The sequence below is a fragment of the Hypomesus transpacificus genome, unplaced genomic scaffold (assembly GCF_021917145.1).
Source record: "Hypomesus transpacificus isolate Combined female unplaced genomic scaffold, fHypTra1 scaffold_42, whole genome shotgun sequence".
Lineage (NCBI taxonomy): Eukaryota > Metazoa > Chordata > Actinopteri > Osmeriformes > Osmeridae > Hypomesus > Hypomesus transpacificus.
Window position 1 is genome coordinate 1,674,454 of NW_025813938.1, and position 22,623 is coordinate 1,697,076.

The following is a 22,623-nucleotide window of genomic DNA, read 5'->3' on the forward strand; positions in this document are numbered from 1 at the left end:
ATCTTCTCATTGTGTGTTGTGGAGAAATGGAGATATGGATCGTTAGGTGGAGTGGACTATTGGAGATATGCTTCTTTGATTTCAAATGCTCCTCTGATTCTATGTGCTCATGGAGAATCAAACTTGTTCTCAATATTCTCAATTATTACCCAAACCTAGTTCCACAGACAGAGGAAATATTCAGTATATGTATCATACAACAGTGTGTCTTTAAGGTCAATGTAATATGTGTAGCCTATATATGTTAGGTATATTTCTCTTTATCTCTCAAGTAGTGCACAGAGTCGATGAAGTCAAGGAAGTTTTATTTACATGCGCATGGAGCATGGAGCATGGAGCATGGAGACAAGTCAGATTTCCATACAAAGTTGTCTAAAGGCTTCACAGTAATAGGCAGTTCTTTTATACATGGTTTGAACAAGTTACAGGATGGAGACAAGACTTTTCGCCTCCCCCATGTGGAGGCGGAAGTCTGTCATCTTTGAATGTCAGTCAGTCTAAATGTTGTGGAAAGTTTCATGCTTCGTTTGCAACATATTTTTGACACCTGCTACTCATACATGCACTGCAAAATATCAACTACTCAGCATATTTAGGAAAGGCTTGATGTTTAAGGCAAACAAGAACATTCCTTGGGTGTTCCACTTCTGATAAACCACATTTGGGTGCAGTGGTTTCTATTTCTGACCGCAAAGATGTCACACACACACACACAGTAGCATTCTTTTCAGACTGTATAACAACTTCCTCAAACAATTTCAACAATATATGTGTATATATTGAATGATTGAATGCATATATAGAATGTACTGTATATCCTATATAACACTTGCAGTGTGATTACACATGGGAGTAATGCTAAAACAAATGTTTTCTACAATAATTGTTTATAAAAACATGTAAACCTTTGTAAACCTTCATCTCTGAGCAGTTGAGAGATTGCAAAGTTGCTGATTGTAATGAAAACCATTGGTGACTAACAACAGATATATGGTCTAGTAGTCTGTATACACTAGCCTACAATTAGGATTTGTTCTTGAGCTATACAGGCACTCATATGACAAGATTGAGTCCCACACACAATCTACTTTATGAATGCCTTCAGAATTATGTTAACCAACTGCCAACCGGTGCCCTGTTTAAATTACAACCTTTCCATTGTGGAAAGGGACACCTGATCGTTTAATTACACAACGCGTTGTCAAGGAAGCCGCTAATAAACAACGGCGTCTCGCACCGTACGCGTCACTTGTTTGTTTGGGCTCTGGTAACAAAAGCTCATCCTGATAATTGAGTTTGTCTCACCACGGAAAATAACACGGTGTCGGGTTGTTTCGCCTCAAGTTGGACACCAGACATTTACATTTAGCAGATGCTCTTATCCAGAGCGACTTACAGTAAGTACAGGGACATTCTCCCCGAGGCAAGTAGGGTGAAGTGCCTTGCCCAAGGACACAACGTCATGTGCACCTGCAATTGAACTGGCAACCTTCAGATAACTAGCCCGATGCTCTACCCGCTCAGCCACCTGACTCCCACCAGACCATTACAGCCTTGCGCCGGCCACAGGGCTGAGAATGGGATAAGAGCTTCTCTTCTCTCCCTTCACTGCACCTTCACATCAACCAGCATCTACAGCAGGGTATGTATTTCCACTCAGGTTAACAGGCAGGATCACAGAACCCTGCCTGCTTACAGGTGCTGTGCGTGGGTTTATTCACTCAACTCAGTCAGGGAATTTTCTAACAGTTGGAGTGCGTGTGTCGACAGTCCATTGTGCTGAGTGATCCTGACATGCTCTGAGTCTGGGTGACGCAGGCCTCAGTACAGGAAGTTTCAGTGACATGGTCCCTAACAGTGTCTCCTGCCGCACGCCATCTCTGCCAGGATGGACTGGGAGGACCGCCTCAGAGGAGGAGGAAGATGGCCAGATAACACAACACCAAGGACAGGTTGGTTCAAACACAACCTTTTCCTCCGACACACACCTACCTGAGACGGGCCAACCCACACTCCTTATAGTTCAACCCTCCAGCTGTAGTTAATGCGTGCAAAAACAAACCCACCATGTCCTTCTCATTGTCTCTCTCCTTGTTCATGACCGTGCTCCCAACTTCCCACACCACAAACTCTCATTATTTGAAGGCACGTCAGTTCTGGACTGAGAGCTCCATGCATGTTAGGCTACGGTCTCCCGCGGTGCAGCTCTCCGCTCTCTCGATCTGGGGAACAAAAATATCACACGGGTCCTGCTTTCCAATCGAATTGTGTGACGTGCCTAGCCCCTTTTTTAACAAGCAGTGTCACAGAGGGCGTCACATGTATACCCATAGAACTGAAGCTAAACCCAACTAAACCCCCTGATGTGGGCCTAGCGAGCACGTCTGTTGGGTTAATCAGCTTAAAAGGTCGAAATAAGATCAAATCTCCTACTACTTGTCAAATCTATTCACATCCGTTAAGAGCGTGTGCGTTTGTTGCCCAGTGCAGTCAAACCTCTGCACGATGCAAAAAATGTGCATCGTCGCAAACATACACAGACCAGCTAATATTAGATGACGTGCACCCTGCAGACAAACACGCCAACATCCTCAGTGTGATAGCATTGGAGGTGAGGCCACACAAACAAACCTAAAGTGTTTTCATTTTGTAGGCGTATGTGTTAATGACGACCTCACTAGCTGTGCGCTCATTACTCAACGGGAGGTAAGCTCTATTTTGGTACTTGTTGTGTATGCAGATGATCCCCAACAGGAAGAAAACAAGCACAAACCATCTAATTAAACTAGTAGAACGTGCTGCAGGAGAATACCGGGAGAACCTTGCACACGAAAGCTAATATCTGTATATAAATGGCTGGCAGGCTTGGCTAATTAGCATTTTAATGGATTGAGGAAAAAACACATATAGTCTATTGCCTTCATAAATCAACAAATATACTTTTTCAGAAATGCTAGATATTTACTGAAAAATGAAGAACACCGCCTACTGAACATTTGTTCACAGCTCGACGAGCTGAGTTAGCTTTAAACAGCAGGCCACAAAGATTCCCAGCCTAAACTTTGAACGGTTAAGTAAGTCTCTGGTGGTGAACGCAACGTTTGGCTTGAGATGTTTTCCCTTTTAATTGCTTTGCTGTGTCCCACTTTACCTAATGTAACCTTGCCTTTCCACACCGCATGGATGCTCATTGTGGCTAAGCACACATCGAACCGCAAGCTAATGACTAGTTATGAGGCCACTGTGTCCTGTACTAGAAGATAATGTGGCCGCAGTAAGCTAGTGTTTGTGCTCATTGCTGTAAACAGGCAGACACGAACGGACTATGATTTCATCAAGTGAACGCGTTAAAAACTCGCTTGCACACAACAGTTGCTCCACAAAACTCGACCGAAAAGATGGACGTATCGAACATGGAAACATGAAGACAAGAGGATGACGTAGATTAGACTAACGTCAATGTCCACCTCGCCCTACATGGCCCAGCTGTCAGATACTATATGTGATTCCTCGGGGCTTGGAGGCTGAAAATGTGACGTCAAAACATGGATCCATCGGCCGTGGCCAACCCAATGACTATGGGTGGGCGAAAACATGACATGCACTCTCGCTCAACCTTATAGTTAGGCGACATCGGGACTTGAACACGGTTCAACGGGGTTTTCTTTTCTTTTTTTTATACACAATTTTACTTCTGTCGCTGAGAGAGAGAGCTTTCATGGCATGTTTTCATCTGTTTGTCTGCACCGTTCTTTTTGTTGCCGAGTTAAACTGACGACACCGACCAAACATCTGTCGGCCAAATTATCATTAGTTCATCAGTTCACATTGATAATCTATAACCCTTGTGGCAAATTACCCAGGACAGGCTATGTGAAGGTCTTGACCTGAAGGCAGAAAAAACAACTAAAACACGATGAGCTCTGCACGTCCTGATTTATCCTCTGTTTTGACAGCAAATCCATTTCTCAAAACCCCTCCCTTCTCCTGCTTGTGTTTCTCTCCAAAAACATAAAAGCACCGGTTTTTGAAGTTCATGAAAAGGGCTGCTCCGTGTATAATCTTCCTATTTATTGCTGGTGGCCTGTGTCGTCTTTCTCCAAAGTGAACCCTAGGAGTAGTTGAACGCGGCGCCAGGCCGCTGGGAGTCGGATGATCAGATACTCTGAGAACGGATGTCTTCTGTGTCTCGAGACTTTGACCTCCTCCCCACTTCCTGCATGTAGACTCAGTGTTCAGTTTCCAAAAGACATGGAAGTGGACCTGCCCCCCCCCCCCCCCCCCCCCCCCCCACCCCACACACACACACCACACACAAACACGGACAGGACGCCTCATCTCAAAACACCGCATCGCAGGCTTACACACACACACACACACACACACTCACACACACACACACACACACACACACACACACACACACACACACACACAGACTCTATGGTTATTGATCCCATGCTGCAGGCTGCAGTGATTTAGTGACCACGATACATTTCTGTCACAAGAGGGGCAGGAAGAGAATATCGATCATAGTGCAGTCCACCCTCAGCACAGCCTCGTCTGAACGACGCTGCACAACCACTAGTGCTGCATAATGAGCTCTGCTTCCAAACACACACACACATACGCACAAACACACATATATGTACGCACACACACCCACAAACACATGTATACATGAAAGCACACACACACCTCTCCTACTTCTGAGTTTCAAGACATGTCTCTCGACTGATTTAAGCTGTTGATTATGCACCAGCTACCGAACAGACGTTGATATAAAGTATCATCCATGATTCAAATACATGATTGAGTTTGTGGATACACTGCATCCAACTGTTTTATATTGATGTTAAAGACTGTTTTTATGTTCTTGTTAAAGTTATATTTTTCAAAAGAGGTGCTTCCAATTTGTTGGCAAGTAGAACGATGTTAGTTTTGTGGCATGGCCGTCTTTAGATCCCTTCCATCGTCCAGTAGTATCCAGACAAAAAAATCTTCACATTTCTCGCCACTTTAATTTCCCCCCTGTGCAAGACTGCCATCTAGTGGTATCAGCCTATATTGCTGAAACACCAGGAAAAAACACCCGATTTGACAAACAAGTAATGAACACAGACACTTAAGGGTCTAGCCAGTCTTGCAATTTATTAAAACATCGTTTAGCAATGAACTGAGGCACATCGTTTCTTTGCAAAAGTTTTAATGAGATTACCCTTGTAAAAATATAAATAAGCATATGGACAAATATACTTGACTGTTACATTGTACTCAAAGAGGCCTGTAGATTTTCTTTGTGTGATTTACGATATTTTGTGAGACATGATGTAAACAACAAAAGGGAAGATATATAGCTTGTTTAACTTATTGATATTTTACTGCAGAAACCATACGCTTGTGTGCGTTGGAATTAACAGAAAATATCAGTGTTCTTACAAGACAAACGACAGACTCCACAGGCATCTTCCAAATATGGAGAAAAAAAACTAATCAAAAGCATAAACATTGAGACCATAGGAAATATAAATAACAGTTCTACTTGTGTATTGGTAGTATGTATCAACACAAGTAAAGGCTGCTTAAGCACATGCAGAAAAACAAAACAAAACATTTAAAATATTTGGTCTGGGATCTGGATAATGATCATAACACTACAAATAAAAGAGCTTTAATTAGTGAAGATGTTCTCCTTAGCTTGCCTGATCCAATCCACTTAACAAAGTTGATTTCATTTTTAAATTTTGAGACCAGTGAGAGAAACGCAGACATCTTCCGCAGTAGAAAACACTAAGAAATTATACCAAAACATCAAACATCCTACACCTGCATAGAGTAACAAAAGTATAATACATATAATTTATTTTACAGTTTTAGCTAATTATTAAAGTGGTTTTGAAACAGCTCTAAATGTTTCTTTAGATTTCTCATGAGTTCAAAAGCAGCACCGTACCGACTGAACTGACAACATCACAGCAGATGCAATTTGATCTTATTTTGCTTATATAACTTTGCTTATTCAGATTGATGTAAACTGTACTCTGAAGTATGATTTTTGCATTTTCAAAACGACCCATTCACATCCAAGCATTTGTTTTATGAACAATCTCCCATATCACTGCATAGAAATAACCTTTTATAATCTCTATGAATCTAGCATCCTGTTGACCATGAAAACAGGAATAGTAAATACAATAAATTAAAAAAGACACAGGACACTTGATATTCAGTAGGAAGAACAAGCTATCGCCATAAAAACGTGTTAAATTAACCTTAATCAGACAGACTTTATGACGCCCAGCGACACTGCTGTCTGCTATGAACAATCACAACTTTGATTGTTCTCCTACAATTACACCACCCCCCTGCACCCCCCATATCTTTCAGTAGCTTCATTTCCCACAAGATTGACGTGACATAATTTTGACTCAATAAGACCAACCCAAGATTGACTTTATGAAAGACAAGTCGATTGGGAGTGGTTTAAACTGGCCACTAGGTAGCAGTGGTGGTTGGGTTGACAGTAGACCTTCACCGACAGCACCAGTCATACATCGTATGCATCCAGTTCATTTTAAAGAAAATCTGGGGAACTGGATTCAAGGGGAAAGAGAAACTAGCTAAAGAGCTTAACCAGGAATATCCTTCAGAGCAAATTCTCCTCGCACCATTTTATACAAGTTGGTGGTGTTTTAAAGCTCTTCTCGTACATTTTTTTATACACTTGCATTCATTTAAAGGGTGAGCCCTATTTGGCAAAAATGAAAAAAAATGTTATCAGATCTATCTGGGCCATATGAAATCAGTGACTGCAAGAGCAGATTCATGTGGTAGATATACGTGACACATTTACATTTAGTAATTTAGCAGACGCTCTTATCCAGAGCGACTTACAGTAAGTACAGGGACATTACCCCAAGGAAAGTAGGGTCAAGTGCCTTGCCCAAAGACACAACGTAATTTGCACGGCCAGGAATCGAACCGGCAACTTTCTGATTAATAGCCCGATTCAACGACCGCTCAGCCATCTGACCCCCACACACGAGAAAGCAGACTGTGTTTGACCTCACTGGGAGGTGAGGAATAAGGTCTCTGAATAATCTGCTATCTGTTTCTCCTGACTGTCATCGATGAGGTCCAGGTCCACAGTGGGTGTAATTGCTGTTTTTAGCTTCTAGAGGGCAGAACAGAGAACACACACACATGTACAGTAAAGCAGAGGCAGAACAGGTTGAGGACATACAATCTCTTTTGAACTTATCAGGCATAACTTCATATCAGAGTGTCGTACTGGATGTTCCATCCATACACAACCTTCCAGGACTCTGACCACCAAAACACAGTTAGATCTACGCACTTCGGATCCTTAATCTTCTGCTGCACTTTCCAAAAGCGGTATTCGTAAATCGCTTAGGATAAAAGATAAAGGTAAACAAAGTAAATAACCTCAACGTAGCCCTTTCATCCCCAGCCTGTTTAAATGACCCCAGTAAACATGTTTGAGGAGTGTTTTGCAGCGACATGAACCCTGCTTCCTCGTTACGTCTCAGGGCCCCCTGTCCCCCCGTCCCCCCCGCCCCCCACTGACCTGCCACAGTGAGCCCTCACACTGCCACAGTTCCTGGATGGCCCCCACAGGGATCCAGATGATGGAGACCAGGGAGATGCCCCAGCCCACCACCTCAGCCCAGGCAGGGTAGGTGTAAGTCTTCCCGTAGCGGGCGGGGGTGTACTGGACTATGCTGGAGATTAGAATTCCCTGGAGGAGAAGACATCCAACAGTTCAAATAGCAAACGGCGCTTGGTTGACTTGAGAGTAACGAGTAAATATTTGTGTTGGGGTTACAAGTCACAGCAATGAGAGGATTAAGACTTTAATGTTACTTGTGCGATGACTCTTTGTGCTAAAATGCAATAACTAAACAAAGCAAATTGTTTTTTCTTTTATCTAAAGCATTTTAGTCCTCATGGCTATTATACAACGGAAAAATCCTAATTCTTCACCCGGATGAGAGAGATAGAGAGGGAGAGAGAGAAAAAGAGAGGGAGAGCCAGACGGGGAGAGAGACACAGGGAAAGAGAGAGACAGAGAGAGACAGAGAGGGATAGAGAGACAGAGACAGACAGACAGAGGGGTAGAGAGAGGGAGTGAGAGACAGAAAGAGACAGGAAGGGAGGAGGCCTTACCAGAACCAGCAGAGGAGCGAACACCAACCAGCAGAGACGGACGTACATGTTGGGAGGTTTTCCCAGCATCCTCGTCACCATGACAGAGATACGCCCCAGTCCTGGAACATCAACCCTGGTTGAGCCCTCAAGATTCCCACTCTCATACACTATCATTATTATTATGACTTTAAAGATTCCTCTGTAAACATTTACACAGAAAAAGACATAGAGGGCAAAGCTCCTTGAAAGGATTCAGAGATTAGGAGTCACTGGATTGGTTTTTAATATCGTTTACTTGGAGGGGGGACATACCGAAGATCCAGCAGAGGGAGAGAACTTCAAAGAAGGCGAGGAACATGAGGGAGACCACAGCGGTGTAGTGGTCCATCAGCTGGAACACATACATACCCCCCTGGAGGGAGGGAGAGGGGGAGGGAGGGAGGGAGGGAGAGGGGGAGGGAGGGAGGGAGAGGGGGAGGGAGGGAGGGAGAGGGGGAGGGAGGGAGGGAGGGAGAGGGGGAGGGAGGGAGGGAGGGAGGGAGAGAGGGAGAGGGGGAGGGAGGGAGGGAGGGAGAGGGGGAGGGAGGGAGAGAGGGGGAGGGAGGGAGGGAGGGAGAGGGGGAGGGAGGGAGGGAGGGAGAGAGGGAGGGAGGGAGGGAGAGGGGGAGGGAGGGAGAGAGGGGGAGGGAGGGAGAGGGGGAGGGAGGGAGGGAGGGAGGGAGAGGGAGGGAGGGAGAGAGAGAGGAGAGAAAGAGAGAGAAAGAAATATATTTACTTTTCAACTTGGGCGTAACCACCAAACAAGCAACACGTCACAATAAGAAAAATTTACAGGAATCCAGAGGTCAGACAGGCTTCAGCAGGTGGTACCAGGGGTCACCAGGGGGTCACCTCCTCCTAACCTACCCTGGTGATGTGAGGGATCCCCAGGAGGAACCCGACCACACAGACGACCAGCACCAGCACCTCCTGCCTCTTGAACACTCTCAGCACCTGGGGCCCAAATCCATCCATGATGCAAGTCACTGCCACCTCCACCATGGCAAACTGCAGGGCACACGACACACAGACACTGTAACACACACACACTGTAACACACACACACACACACTGTGGAACACACACACACTGTGGCCTGTGCTGGTGTATGACGGATGTTTCATCATGAGTTACATGCTGTTCATTATCATTCAAGAGATCTCTGAATCGATCCTTTATTTACCTTAACTTCTCATCTGGTATAGCTACTTGAATTTGTGTATTTGTGTGTTTCAGGAAGGGGTGGTGTGTGTGTGTGTGACTGACCTGGCTGTCTGGTGTGTGTATGTGTGTGACTGACCTGGCTGTGTGTGTGTGTGTGTGTCAGGGAGGGGGGGGGGGGTGTGTGTGACTGACCTGGCAGTCTGGTGTGTGTGTGACTGACCTGGCTGTGTCTGGTGTGTGTGTGTGTGTGACTGACCTGGCTGTCTGGTGTGTGTGTGACTGACCTGGCAGTCTGGTGTGTGTGTGTGTGACTGACCTGGCAGTCTGGTGTGTGTGTGACTGACCTGGCTGTGTCTGGTGTGTGTGTGTGACTGACCTGGCTGTGTCTGGTGTGTGTGTGTGTGTGTGTGACTGACCTGGCTGTGTCTGGTGTGTGTGTTTGACTGACCTGGCTGTGTCTGGTGTGTGTGTGTGTGTGTGACTGACCTGGCTGTGTCTGGTGTGTGTGTGTGACTGACCTGGCTGTGTCTGGTGTGTGTGTGTGACTGACCTGGCTGTCCAGGCCCAGGCAGAGCAGCATGAGGAAGAACAGAGGAGCCCACAGCTGAGAGAAGGGCATGGTGGAGAACACCTCAGGGTAGACCACGAACACCAGGCCCGGACCTGACACACACACACACACAGGTCACATTAACACCCCGGAGGAAACCACGTGACACGCCACGGAACCCAAACTGGCCGTGTTCCTCTTCCACGCACCTTCAGCACCAGCATGCAGGAAGCGTCCAAAACGACACACACAGGATTCCTGTCCTAAACCTAAATCGTTAATCCAGTCGTTAAGACAAAGACCGGTCATATTCTGCATCAATGACTCATCGAACTCAAGTATTGTACAGCCCTGCTTGTTGATGGGAAGCTGAGAACAGGCAGGGTCAACATGTCGGTAAACACTGGTGAACCGGCCAGGCTGTGACCCTGTCCTGTAAATACACTGGGAAACCTACACTGCTGGATCATCTCCCAGCCTCTACGGGTGCAAACTACCTCAGCAACAGATGAGGCCAGCCTTTACGGGTGCACATTACCTCAGCAACAGATGAGGCCAGCCTCTACGGGTGCACACTACCTCAGCAACAGATGAGGCCAGCCTCTACGGGTGCACACTACCTCAGCAACAGATGAGGCCAGCCTCTACGGGTGCACATTACCTCAGCAACAGATGAGGCCAGCCTCTACGGGTGCACACTACCTCAGCAACAGATGAGGCCAGCCTCTACGGGTGCACACTACCTCAGCAACAGATGAGGCCAGCCTCTACGGGTGCACATTACCTCAGCAACAGATGAGGCCAGCCTTTACGGGTGCACACTACCTCAGCAACAGATGAGGCCAGCCTTTACAGGTGCACACTACCTCAGCAACAGATGAGGCCAGCCTCTACGGGTGCACATTACCTCAGCAACAGATGAGGCCAGCCTCTATGGGTGCACATTACCTCAGCAACAGATGAGGCCAGCCTCTACGGGTGCACACTACCTCAGCAACAGATGAGGCCAGCCTCTACAGGTGCACACTACCTCAGCAACAGATGAGGCCAGCCTCTACAGGTGCACACTACCTCAGCAACAGATGAGGCCAGCCTCTACAGGTGCACATTACCTCAGCAACAGATGAGGCCAGCCTCTACGGGTGCACATTACCTCAGCAACAGATGAGGCCAGCCTTTACGGGTGCACACTACCTCAGCAACAGATGAGGCCAGCCTCTACGGGTGCACACTACCTCAGCAACAGATGAGGCCAGCCTTTACGGGTGCACACTACCTCAGCAACAGATGAGGCCAGCCTTTACAGGTGCACATTACCTCAGCAACAGATGAGGCCAGCCTCTACAGGTGCACACTACCTCAGCAACAGATGAGGCCAGCCTTTACGGGTGCACACTACCTCAGCAACAGATGAGGCCAGCCTCTACGGGTGCACACTACCTCAGCAACAGATGAGGCCAGCCTCTACGGGTGCACACTACCTCAACAACAGATGAGGCCAGCCTCTACAGGTGCACACTACCTCAGCAACAGATGAGGCCAGCCTTTACGGGTGCACACTACCTCAGCAACAGATGAGGCCAGCCTCTACGGGTGCACACTACCTCAGCAACAGATGAGGCCAGCCTCTACAGGTGCACACTACCTCAGCAACAGATGAGGCCAGCCTCTACGGGTGCACACTACCTCAGCAACAGATGAGGCCAGCCTCTACGGGTGCACACTACCTCAGCAACAGATGAGGCCAGCCTCTACAGGTGCACACTACCTCAGCAACAGATGAGGCCAGCCTTTACGGGTGCACACTACCTCAGCAACAGATGAGGCCAGCCTCTACAGGTGCACACTACCTCAGCAACAGATGAGGCCAGCCTTTACGGGTGCACACTACCTCAGCAACAGATGAGGCCAGCCTCTACGGGTGCACACTACCTCAGCAACAGATGAGGCCAGCCTCTACAGGTGCACACTACCTCAGCAACAGATGAGGCCAGCCTCTACAGGTGCACACTACCTCAGCAACAGATGAGGCCAGCCTCTACAGGTGCACACTACCTCAGCAACAGATGAGGCCAGCCTTTACAGGTGCACACTACCTCAGCAACAGTTAAGGCCAGCCTGCTGTTCCTGCTGGAAGTTGCTGTCGCTTGGCATTGACTTGGGGCCTCAGAGAATGAAACTGAAATGTATTTACAGTAGCAAGGCAGTGGTTTTTGAGTGAGAGGGAGACAGAAAGAGAGTGAGAGAGAGAGCCAGAGTGAGAGAGAGCCAGAGTGGGAGAGAGATAGAGTGAGTGAGAGAGGCAGAGACAGAGACAAACCACCACAAATGCAAGGCACTGACTCACACGTGTGTGTGTGTGGTTTGCCCAGTTACAATCCCCAAACAACCCCAGAGTTGCCCTGACGTGACCCACAGTGACACAGACTGCTGTTGTTGTGTCACCTCACACCGCGGTCAAGGGGGGAGGGGGGCGGGGGGGGGGGCACAGAACCTGCAGACCTGGCTGCCTGTGGCGGGGGTAAACAAACATTTCTGGACAGACACCCTTCAGACTCTACCTTTCTCCACCCTCTGAAGGAATCTCTCTGAGAGCTGTGAGCTGCTTGTTTTCGTCCTCAGGGGAACAGATAATCCAGGTGGAAAAGGCCGAAGCTAAAATCCTAAAAAAACGACTCAACTGAAGATCCAGTCCGAGCTCTGGACTAATGTGGGTCGCTATGGCATCATGGAGTAACGACTCATCCGAACCTCGGTGCTCACGTCACACATAAACAGTGGATGTGGAGATATGATTTCAGTCAGACAAACGGCTATGGTCAAAGTGATCGTTCTGCAGCAGAGAGCTCTCACCGTCCGTGGCGATGTTGTCCACTGGAAGGTTATGGATGTGAGCCATGTAGCCAATGGCCGAGAATATCACAAACCCTGCCAGGATGCTGGTGGCCGAGTTGGCTAGAGAGACAATCAACGTGTCCCTGAAAAGAAGAGCACAGCAGCACATTTGAATTGTTGTATTTGTTTTGCAGATGCTTACATGCAAAGCGACGTACAAATAAGACATATAGAATCAAATATGGTCAGGGTGGAGGAGCAGTGTGTGTGTTTAGTAGCCACACTGGAGAGTAACCACATCTTAGCAACACAGTGGTCAGTTCCAAGGGTTCCACATGAACTGGAATTACATGATTGGTTGCTTCGGGGATGTAACCAAGCACTTGTGTAGGAACCATCATCCCTGGGATTTCGATTGGTCCCTTTTCTACTTGTGGGAGTGTTTACTTCTGAGCTTTGTCTATAACAGATAACACATTCTTCCTGTAATTACATCAGTTATCTGGCGGTTAAATATCGCTCTGGATAAGAGCATCTGCTGAATGACTACATGTAAATTATGTGTTAGTCATGCAAAGTGCTCACGTCACATTGTAGGCGTTGGATTATATATAAAGGGCTCTGAGATCCAATAGTGAGCAGAGGGTTGGGTAACTAACCGGAGGATGTTGTTGTTGAACTTGTTGTAACTGGCCATGGAGACCATGGTCCCAAACCCTATTCCTATAGAGTTGAACACCTGGGCTGCAGCATTGACCCACACCTGCAACACCAAGCCAATCAGCGATCCTGAGGTGCTAACAGCTAACCACAGAATGTATGGAAAGAAAAAAATGACCTTTTAAGACTTCAAATGAGGTTTTAAGCCAGACCTTCTCAACCCTGGTCCTCCTGTAACTGCCCTGTGTAACGGAGTTAGAACCGTGAAACTCGCTCCTCAGGTATGTAACAGGCCACCCGCGTCAACGAAGAGCTAGCTTTTCTTGGCGTAGTTGGTAGTGGTCACTCTTGGCAAGTCGGAGGTCGTGCGTTCGAGCCCAGTAAGTGGCGAACATGCTTTGTCGTGACGGAGCGTAGCTACAGCTATTACATACCCGTTACACCTGCATGTTCTAGAGGTTTCCCTGCTCCAACACACCTGATTCAGACGAACGGGTTGTTAAGAAGCTCAACAGAAGCCTGGTAACAACCCGTTCATCTGAATCAGGTGTGTTGGAAGAGGGAAACATCTAGAACATGCCGGACAGAGGGCCCCGAGGGCCAGGGCTGAGAGAAGCTACTTTTGTGGCGCTTCAAAAGACTTTCTTTCGTCTTCCTCACCTGCACCTCCAGCAGCTTGCTCCACCGGGGCATCAGGAAGAAGAGGATGCCGTCCTTGGCTCCGGGCAGCTGAACGTTGTTGATCAGCAGAGCGATCAGGATGAAGTATGGGAACGTGGCAGTGAAGTACACAACCTGCCAGAAGTAAGGGAACAGAACAAATTGACCTTTTCGTGGCAGAGAAACAAACTGCCAAAAGGTTAACTCCGCCCTGGTTTAGTGCCTTGTCTGGTGAATGTAAGCGTGACCCAGTTTTTCGGTCTCAATCACAGTAAGAAAACAGCACCTCCTACTGTGTGGGTCTGTGGGAAAAGGACTTTTCTTTCCTACATGCTGTGGTATTGGACATCTTGCTGTTTCTTTTTCATTTTACAAGACTCAGATCTGGGCTGTGCTGACATTCCTGAGGTAACGCGAGGCCTTGAGGCGATGGGATAACAGGTAACAAATCCCACGCTGGGATCAAACCACATGGAGCCTAAATCCCCCTGCTTCTACAAGTTATCAAACCGCTGGTTTTCTTCCAAACAGCCGCACACATTCAGTGTGAGCTCCTAAGGCCCGTGGGCAGCTGCTTTCTCTCGGTGATAGAATGACCTCTGACCTTGCCAGTGGATTTGACTCCTTTGAAGATGCAGAGGTAGACGATGACCCAGGCGAGGAGGAGGAGGCCGAAGAGCTCCCAGCGGACGCCCCCCGCCTGCTCAATGCCACCGGTTATCTCCAGGAGCTTGTGACTGCGGGAAAAAGAACAGAAGGACACACATATACACACGACAGACATACACACACAAGACAGACACACACACACACGTCAGAGCTGTCGCCCACGCATCCTTCCAAAGCTCGGCTTTGAGTGTGACCTTTCCTCACATTTTTTAGGCCGTGGGAGATCACAATGGTCCCACAAAAAAACACGTCTTCTCTGAACAAGTATAAACTCTACTCACTCAAAGTACTGCTGACTGGCAGACTTCAGGTGTGTGGCATTACCAGGGAAACCGGTCGAACAGTTGCCAACGGCGTTCCAGGTGTTGTTACAGGATTGCCATGGAAGCGAGGACCCGAAGGAGTTGAAGAAGTAGTAGAGGGCCCAGCTCATGAGCACGTTGTAGTAGGTGGACAGCACGAAGGAGATGACCACTGTGGCCAAGCCCACACCTGGGGGGGAGGGGCAAAGGACAGCCAATCAGACACCTCTCTACTGTGGCGGTAGCTACAACACTGGCCTCGTCCTCTGGTGTCTGCTATGTGTGAACCTCCTTCATGTGGATGGAGCTGTGAACGCAGGGCGTTGTAAATCAACATGTTGGAGATCCCAGTCCCTTCACGCTGTGGAACAAGTATTCATTTCTTTTTGTTGTTTTTTTGTTTTCTTTCTTTTTTTGTTGTTGTTTACCTCGCTGACTTACCGTGGATCAGTTTGAAAGTGAGAACGCAGGATAAGAGAGTTGTTGGTGACAAGTAGGACTGAGGATTTGGGCTCTGTGGACAGTTGTCAGGTGCCACTGTACTAGTGCCGTCTACACATTCGTTAATGGAACCATGAAGGAACCCTCTCATAAAAATTCCACATGGAACCACTTCTAGATAGTAATTATATATATAGGGAGAAGGAAGTCATGATCCACTACGGTAGGTTTGGACATGGGCCTGCTGCCTCAGTGAAACAAAAACATTTTGAAACGCAAAAAAAGAAAGAAAAACCAAACAAACAGAGACCTTCCAGTTAATTACAGGCTCAAGTCAAAAATCTTGGGATCTTCGTCCGTAATGAAATAAACAGAAGCGATTTTCGTTATAAGCGAAGCCGAAAGGCAAGCGAAGACAGCGAGGAGCAGAGGGAAATGTGAGCCAGTTTCTGACTTGGAAAAAATATTTCTCGAAGGGGAGGAGGGAATCTTGAAGAGATTCAAACTGTGTGTGACACAAAATGTTGAGAAACTTTTCATATATTAAGTGTTGAAAACAGAGTCTAATGTCGTCAAGTGTTATACTAGGTCTCGCTTTTTTTTAAATGGACATTTTCAGTTTGACAGCAGGTTTAAAACCTCCTACATGCTGTTGAGTGCCATCTACTGTGTGAGAAGAGCAGAACTAGGAACACCATCCAGGTTCCACCATCTCCACCCGTTTGGTGGGGGTGGATATGCTTGAGGAATAAAAAAATATATATACATAACCTCTCCCCCAAAAAAGAAAAGTCATTTAGCAGACGCTCTTATCCAGAGTGACTCCCCCTTCTAGTCATTATCTGTCCACGATCACTAACAATTTACATTTGAAACTTCTACACAGGATGTACTGCCTGACCAGTTCGCACTGGAGTTTCAATCAAGAGGACAAACTAAATCCAGACCACGACTAGGTGATTAACAAGGCCGGGGCTTGGCCGAAGAATGCTGCAACTCTGCGTATCAGAAACTTTTCCAAATATTTTTTTCTTCGGAATCGACAGAATGTTGTGCGCTCAGTTGACCCGGAGTTCCGGAACGGCTGTCAGAACAGGGGACTGGCCCCTCAGTGCTCAGCGCGCTGGTCCAATCTCATCTGCACGCCCTGAGCCCAGGGGACCAGCTGCAACCTCAACCGGGACTCAAGCAAAGCCCTGCAGCCTTTGTCCCCTCTGAGCTGGGGGTTTGGCTCCTATACATGCCATTAGGCTGGGCGTTCCAGCCCATTGACTCCACTGAGACACATGCGGAGTGGTGTTCTGGTGTTGGGGCGTTTTCTCCCTGTCAGGTCCTGTTGCCTCTGCCCTGCTCAATAACAGGCCAGGCCGGGAACCAGACGCATTTCTTGTTGTTTGTAAACTCATCATGTGAACAGTTAAGAACCAACCATCACTTAGTCACAACGGAGCTGACTTCCTAACCACCACCCCCCCCATTCTTGCCTCATGTGAGTGTGCGAGCCCACAAAAAGGCGGGAAAAAAACATTCTGCCAAAACATACACAAGAAATTATGGATTTAGTCAACTGTAGTGCATGCTACTGTGTGTGTGCATTACTGAGAAGGTTTGAAATAAGTCAAAACACAGTCCAGGGATGTAAATGCTAAACACAGGTTACAGTTGTTTTTACAGGGATGTTAAGAGGTGGGCACACTGCAGAACAGCAGTGAAGATTTTTTATGTACATTTGAATAACTGACGATATAGGGATCACAGCTACCATGTGTCACAGTAATATCATTCAGAAGAATATACAGAAAGAACTACCTGGATATGCCCCTCGCATTGCACAGAGCCTTAACCAGGCTGTAATGAGCGATATATCAAGAGACGAACTCGTAAGTTTTGACCGGGTAGACTATCTCTGTCTTTCAGGAGATAAAAAAAAAACTATGGAAGAAAAGGTCTGTTGTTAGAACAGGTGATAGAATGCCGTTGAAATTCAAACCCAAGAGAGGAGCATACTGCTGATGGCTGTGCGCGTGTTCACTGTTTCCCTGAGGATTCACTCATTCATCATAAATGACTACTTTGAGGTCAATGATCAATGCAATGTTAATAAAGGTAGATTAGATAACTAATTTGACAACTGGCTGAATGATGTCATTGGGTAAACACTGCCCGGCATGGTCAGCACGTGACTGCTGCTCTGTAGCTAACCCGGCTGTTGATTATGTTAATCTAAGTTCCTCAAATATAACAAATTTCACAGACAATACTCGTCGAGCTAGATACTGTAGCTGTTCACTGATGTCTGGAATTTAACAGTTTGGAAAATCTGATCAGTTGACTTAAAGGGACAGTGCCGCAGTACAAGGTCTCAGCCATCAGCAGATTTGAAATACATTTTGATTTGTTTTTACAAATGTTTTATTTCACATAATGACAGTTAATGCACTGCAGTCAGATTGAATAGGTATTCACCATAACGAGTCCACCATTAAACACAGTCCAGCAAAATGACAAATGAGTGCTATATGAGAGAGATTAGAAGACACAGGTATAAAGAAGGAACTGTAGAGTTAGAGAAAACAGTTGAGACTAAAGAAATGTATTCAACCACAACAAGAAAGCATGGCTGCCCTGCTCATGCTCATGTTTGCTGCATTTTGTTAACATTCACCAACCCCAGACCCTCACCAATGTTAATACCACCATACATGTACCATGGCTTGGTTAAATACTAGATTCTGATTGGCTACATGTGTGCATTGTTTATAGACTACCACACATTTCTGTCTATAGAATAAAATACAAAATCAAATAAATTAATAAATTAAATAACTAATAAAGCTTTCGATAAGCCTAACCCCATGTTCTAGCTACCATGCCTGGTATTATCAGGGCAGTTTTAAGAAACTGATAGGTTTTGAAACATTAAAGTACCTACTTGTCTTGGATGTGTGATAACCAACATGTGAGGCTGGTTGTAACAGATTCCTTCTACATATTGCTTTGTTACATTTCATGATTATGACAGAGAAGATGTGATTCCTCACCCTAATCGTGTCAATACTATGAGGTATTGTTAAGCTGGACAAGCAGCAAAGTCAACAAAAGGATAGTGTGATTACATTGTTAAATACTACATACTGTTATGTAATAATGTTCTCATTACCTTATCCGAAATAGATGGTTATGAAAGGTGTACAATACAGGTTTCTAAGGATAATTTTGCTAATATATGATATATAATGCTTTATAATATAAAACTACTGTAATTGTAGTTTGTGAAATGGCTATTGAGTGTCATTCATTTGAAGGTTTAGGACATTTTTGAAAGATCTATGTAGAATCACCAACATGCAGGCTGCTTGATGAATGCTTTGAAAGTTTGTTTAAACAGTGTACCAAAAGAAAATAAATAATAAATATATATGTGAGATAACAATGGTTTGTGCTCGCCGAAGGCAAGCACACCCCAATGACGAATATGGTGATGATCCTTTCCACGTCAAAGTTCCTGAATGCTATAGATGCTCAACAATACTTAATCCTGTTTGTACAGTATGTAGGAAACTTGTGACACAAAGACAAGAACATAATAGGTGTGTATATAACCGTCTATAACCTTTTGTAAATAAAGTATGATGAAGGACAGGGGTTAAGTATGTTGTGTGGGTAATCACCTTTATAATACTTGTTTAACATAGGAGTGTAGTTTCATGTATAATTTCAACAACGTTGTGTTTAAAATGATGGATATATCTGGTGAAGTTTACTATGGGTAAACTCTTCTCATTAAACAGGTGGGGTCTAATTGATAACTTTGGGATCTTTTACTAGCTGATCACATTCAGTCCATCCTTACAGAGGGTGGGCTGGATGTCTTCAGAACCAGATCATCAAGTTCAGCCTTCACTAACAGGTAACTGATGTGTAGAAAAGGAGTATGGTGAATAACGTCATCTAACAAGACTGCAGTTTTAGCTCAACCTTGTGGTTTCATGCAGTTTTATTGACTCCTAGATACAGTATTACATTCACATAGCAAGCAATAACATTGCCTATTTGCTGGACTGTTCCCCGCAGATTCCAAAAACATGAATAAAAAAAATACAAAACAGATTAGATATCAAATCCTAAAAACTCTTTTCTATCTTTCTGTCTTTGTGTTTGAGGTCACACCTGGCCAGGGTGAGGCCACTCACCTTTCAACAAAGGACAGACTTTGGAAAAGGCCAGTACAGGTCCCAGGCGTGTGTACTGGCCGAGGGCAAACTCCAGGAAAAGTAGGGGGATGCCGCAGAGAACCAGCATGGTCAGATAGGGGACAAGGAAGGCCCCTGCAACAACAAACACAGATTAGGAGAGTCAGATGGCTGAGCGGTGAGGGAGTCGGGCTACTAATCAGAAGGTTGCCGGATCGATTCCCCGCCAAATTACGTTGTGTCCTTGGGCAAGGCACTTCACCCTACTTGCCTCGGGGGGAATGTCCCTGTACTTACTGTAAGTCGTTCTGGATAAGAGCGTCTGCTAAATGTAATGTAAATGTAGTGTGAATCCATGTTCAACACCTTTTTTCTTCTTCTTTGATTTAATGATTAAAGCAATATGCGCCCAGATGACACACATTTATTACTCGGTTATAGATTACCTCTTGTTGACCTGGTTTAAGTCAGATATTCAGATAATGAGGAACTACCATCGGTAGTCGTTTTCCATTCAGGATTACGGAACAATGTGGCCACACCCTCTCCTTAGATACCGTTTCTCCAAACAGTCTAAGCTAAGGTTGCAGCCTGGCTATACATTTGAGGGGGACTATACACAACACACATCAACTGAACGATCATAAAAGCTGTCTATAAGCAACTTTACTATCACTACAACTCCTGTTGCTTGCTATAAGTAAAAGCATAACATTTTTATTTTTGTTGTTGCGCAGAGATGTTGAACCCTTTAGAATGTATTTTATTTACTTTTTTTTTCCTTTTTTCTTTTTTTCATTGTGCAGTTTTACATTCACACTTTTTACATTTTCAAATTCAACTGACTTCAAAAACCATCTGGTCAACTATGTGTCTTGGAGACTGGGACAGTTAGGACATTCATGATGATTTGGCAGTTTTCTCAACCACTTACAAAATAGGCAGAGAAATATTCACTACTCATTGGTGAGTCATTTAGCACAGACTTGCTGTTGTCCTGAGCTGGGTTATTGAATGTGTGGTACAATATGACATAATATGTGACATAATATGACGCTATGACATACATGACCACAAATATTAGAATAACGGAGAACAAGGATGACATGGTCGCACCATCTGAGCCACTCCTGCATCATCTCCATAACATACAGACGTAAGGAGAAACTACATGAATTATAAATCAACCTACTGTACCATTGCATCTACAGTGTTCTGAGTTCAGTCACGGGTTGAGACAGACAAGGACCTGTGTGCTTCATGATGAGGAAGCTCCATGATGAGGAAGCTCGTGAGGAAAACAGCCCTCGGGATTTTCAGACCCTGTCGTAATGTTCATCCTTAACCTTGTCATTTGTATGACAAACAGGGTTTATAGTGTAAAGCAATACATGAAGTGCCAAGCTTTAAATAGGTTAGGCCCTAAGACCCTAAATTAAGAGTTAAGTAACTCTTTCAATGAATACGTCAGTAAGAGCATTGTTTTACAAGGACGCATTGGTATGGACACACACTTCAGGCTATTGTCACGTGACAGTTTTTAGGGGCAGCTGTAAATTAAAAAAAAACAAGAATGTATGGAAGAGACAGGTAGAAAAAAAGTACTTAAGATACAATTATGCATATTGCGCTTAACAACTGAACAATGTGTAGCTAGTTGAGAAGTTAAAAGGCCAACCGGAGAAAGCACGTGCTTACCTCCACCGCTCCTGTAGCACAGGTACGGGAACCGCCATACGTTCCCAAGTCCAACTGCATAACCCACGGATGCAAGAACGAACTCAAGTCGCCGACTCCAAACACCTCTTTCTGCGGCAACGTTCTCCGCTTTCTCAGGTATCATTACTTCGACATTTGAAGGGGCTTTTATCGCGATATCGGTGCCACCCTGGAATCCCCCGTGGTGACTGGGCGGTTTAGTGGTCAAAGACGAATTTTCGGCTCCTATCCCCATTTCAAATGGCTTTCTAGAAATGGCTATTTAAACCGAAAACTGTTCAATTTACCTTTACTATGTAAACGTACGGTCAAATCTCATAAAACACACACAAGAACAAATACAGATCATTCACGAGGAGCCCAAATACTTTAGTTTAATTACACAAAGGATGGTCTATATAACCTATAAATTGCAACGCTTCCGCACCGGTATACGAAATTATAACCCAATGCTAGCCCCCCCTCAAAAACATATTTTACAAATCTATATAGGCCTACGTTTTACATAGCCTAGTCTACACAGCTATGAATAAAAAGTATCCCCGCGATAGAGGTTTCGTTTGCTCTACCCAGTTAAGATAGTGCCAACCCGCTTCCAATACAAGTCCCTGATCTCTTCGACACAGTGCCCTGCAAATGTCATACTACCTGCTTATGTAGCGGTGCTTATGTAGTCAGCGATCCAGCCTTACACAATTTTTGCCGTAACCCGCCCCCCGTGTCGTAGTAGGCTGCCACTACTGTAAACCAATTGCCCACGAAGTGACTCCCTTCCTCTCTTTTGATAATGAACGTCAGACTGCAAGACATTTGGCGCACAACTTGAAATCGTAGCTCAAAACGCTCAAAGTAACAGACAATTGCTTAATCGATGTGTGAATGCCACGGTGCGCAGAGTTTCATGTCTGGACAGGAAAGCACTTTTGTTATTTGACATGATACATCTATTTTTTTTTCCAAAAAATGTAGGCTGTAGGCTACATCTTTATACACGGACGTAAGCAAAGAGTGCTCAAAACAGCAATTTAACTGATATTTTGTTCTCTATTCATTTTATATTACTTTAAATATATAATACTTTTGGAGTTTGTATCTACAGTATAGCTAAACTCAAAGCAATACTGTCGAAAAACCTTCTTAAAAAAGAGATTTCCCTCCAAAGTGTTTATTTTAAACTTACATCCGGTTTTATACTTTTTGTTCTTAACCCTCCTGTTGTGTT

The 22,623-nt window shown here is 45.4% G+C and overlaps 1 protein-coding gene across 4 annotated transcripts; it reads right to left on the reverse strand.

The window, feature by feature from the left end:
• Positions 1-6,966: 6,966 nt before the first annotated feature.
• si:ch211-225b11.1 (uncharacterized protein LOC561694 homolog) lies at positions 6,967-22,187 on the reverse strand. Of its 4 annotated transcripts, none has more exons than XM_047016676.1 (14): positions 21,572-22,186; positions 21,381-21,469; positions 19,683-19,817; positions 15,028-15,238; positions 14,682-14,814; positions 14,078-14,212; positions 13,417-13,520; positions 12,776-12,900; positions 9,923-10,035; positions 9,076-9,216; positions 8,482-8,581; positions 8,188-8,288; positions 7,589-7,759; positions 6,967-7,174 (listed from the first exon to the last, which is right to left on the reverse strand). In XM_047016676.1, exons 1-14 carry the CDS (start codon positions 21,634-21,636, stop codon positions 7,067-7,069), a joined length of 1,731 nt encoding a protein of 576 aa, XP_046872632.1. In that variant the 5' UTR covers positions 21,637-22,186; the 3' UTR covers positions 6,967-7,066. The 4 variants fall into 4 exon arrangements, with proteins under 4 accessions (XP_046872632.1, XP_046872629.1, XP_046872633.1 ...); XM_047016675.1 differs by adding an exon at positions 7,358-7,409 and having other exon boundaries at positions 7,023-7,174; positions 21,381-22,187; XM_047016673.1 differs by having other exon boundaries at positions 21,381-22,186.
• Positions 22,188-22,623: the final 436 nt, after the last annotated feature.

Bases quoted from the DNA above. Each gene is read 5' to 3' on its own strand.
- si:ch211-225b11.1 (XM_047016673.1), bottom strand. From the start codon at position 21,636: ATGGGGATAGGAGCCGAAAATTCGTCTTTGACCACTAAACCGCCCAGT. The intron at 19,818-21,380 runs GTAAGCACGTGC...TTGTTGTTGCAG, and splicing joins GTGCTACAGGAGCGGTGGAG to GGGCCTTCCTTGTCCCCTAT. The intron at 10,036-12,775 runs GTGAGAGCTCTC...TGTGTGTGTCAG, and splicing joins GGACAACATCGCCACGGACG to GTCCGGGCCTGGTGTTCGTG.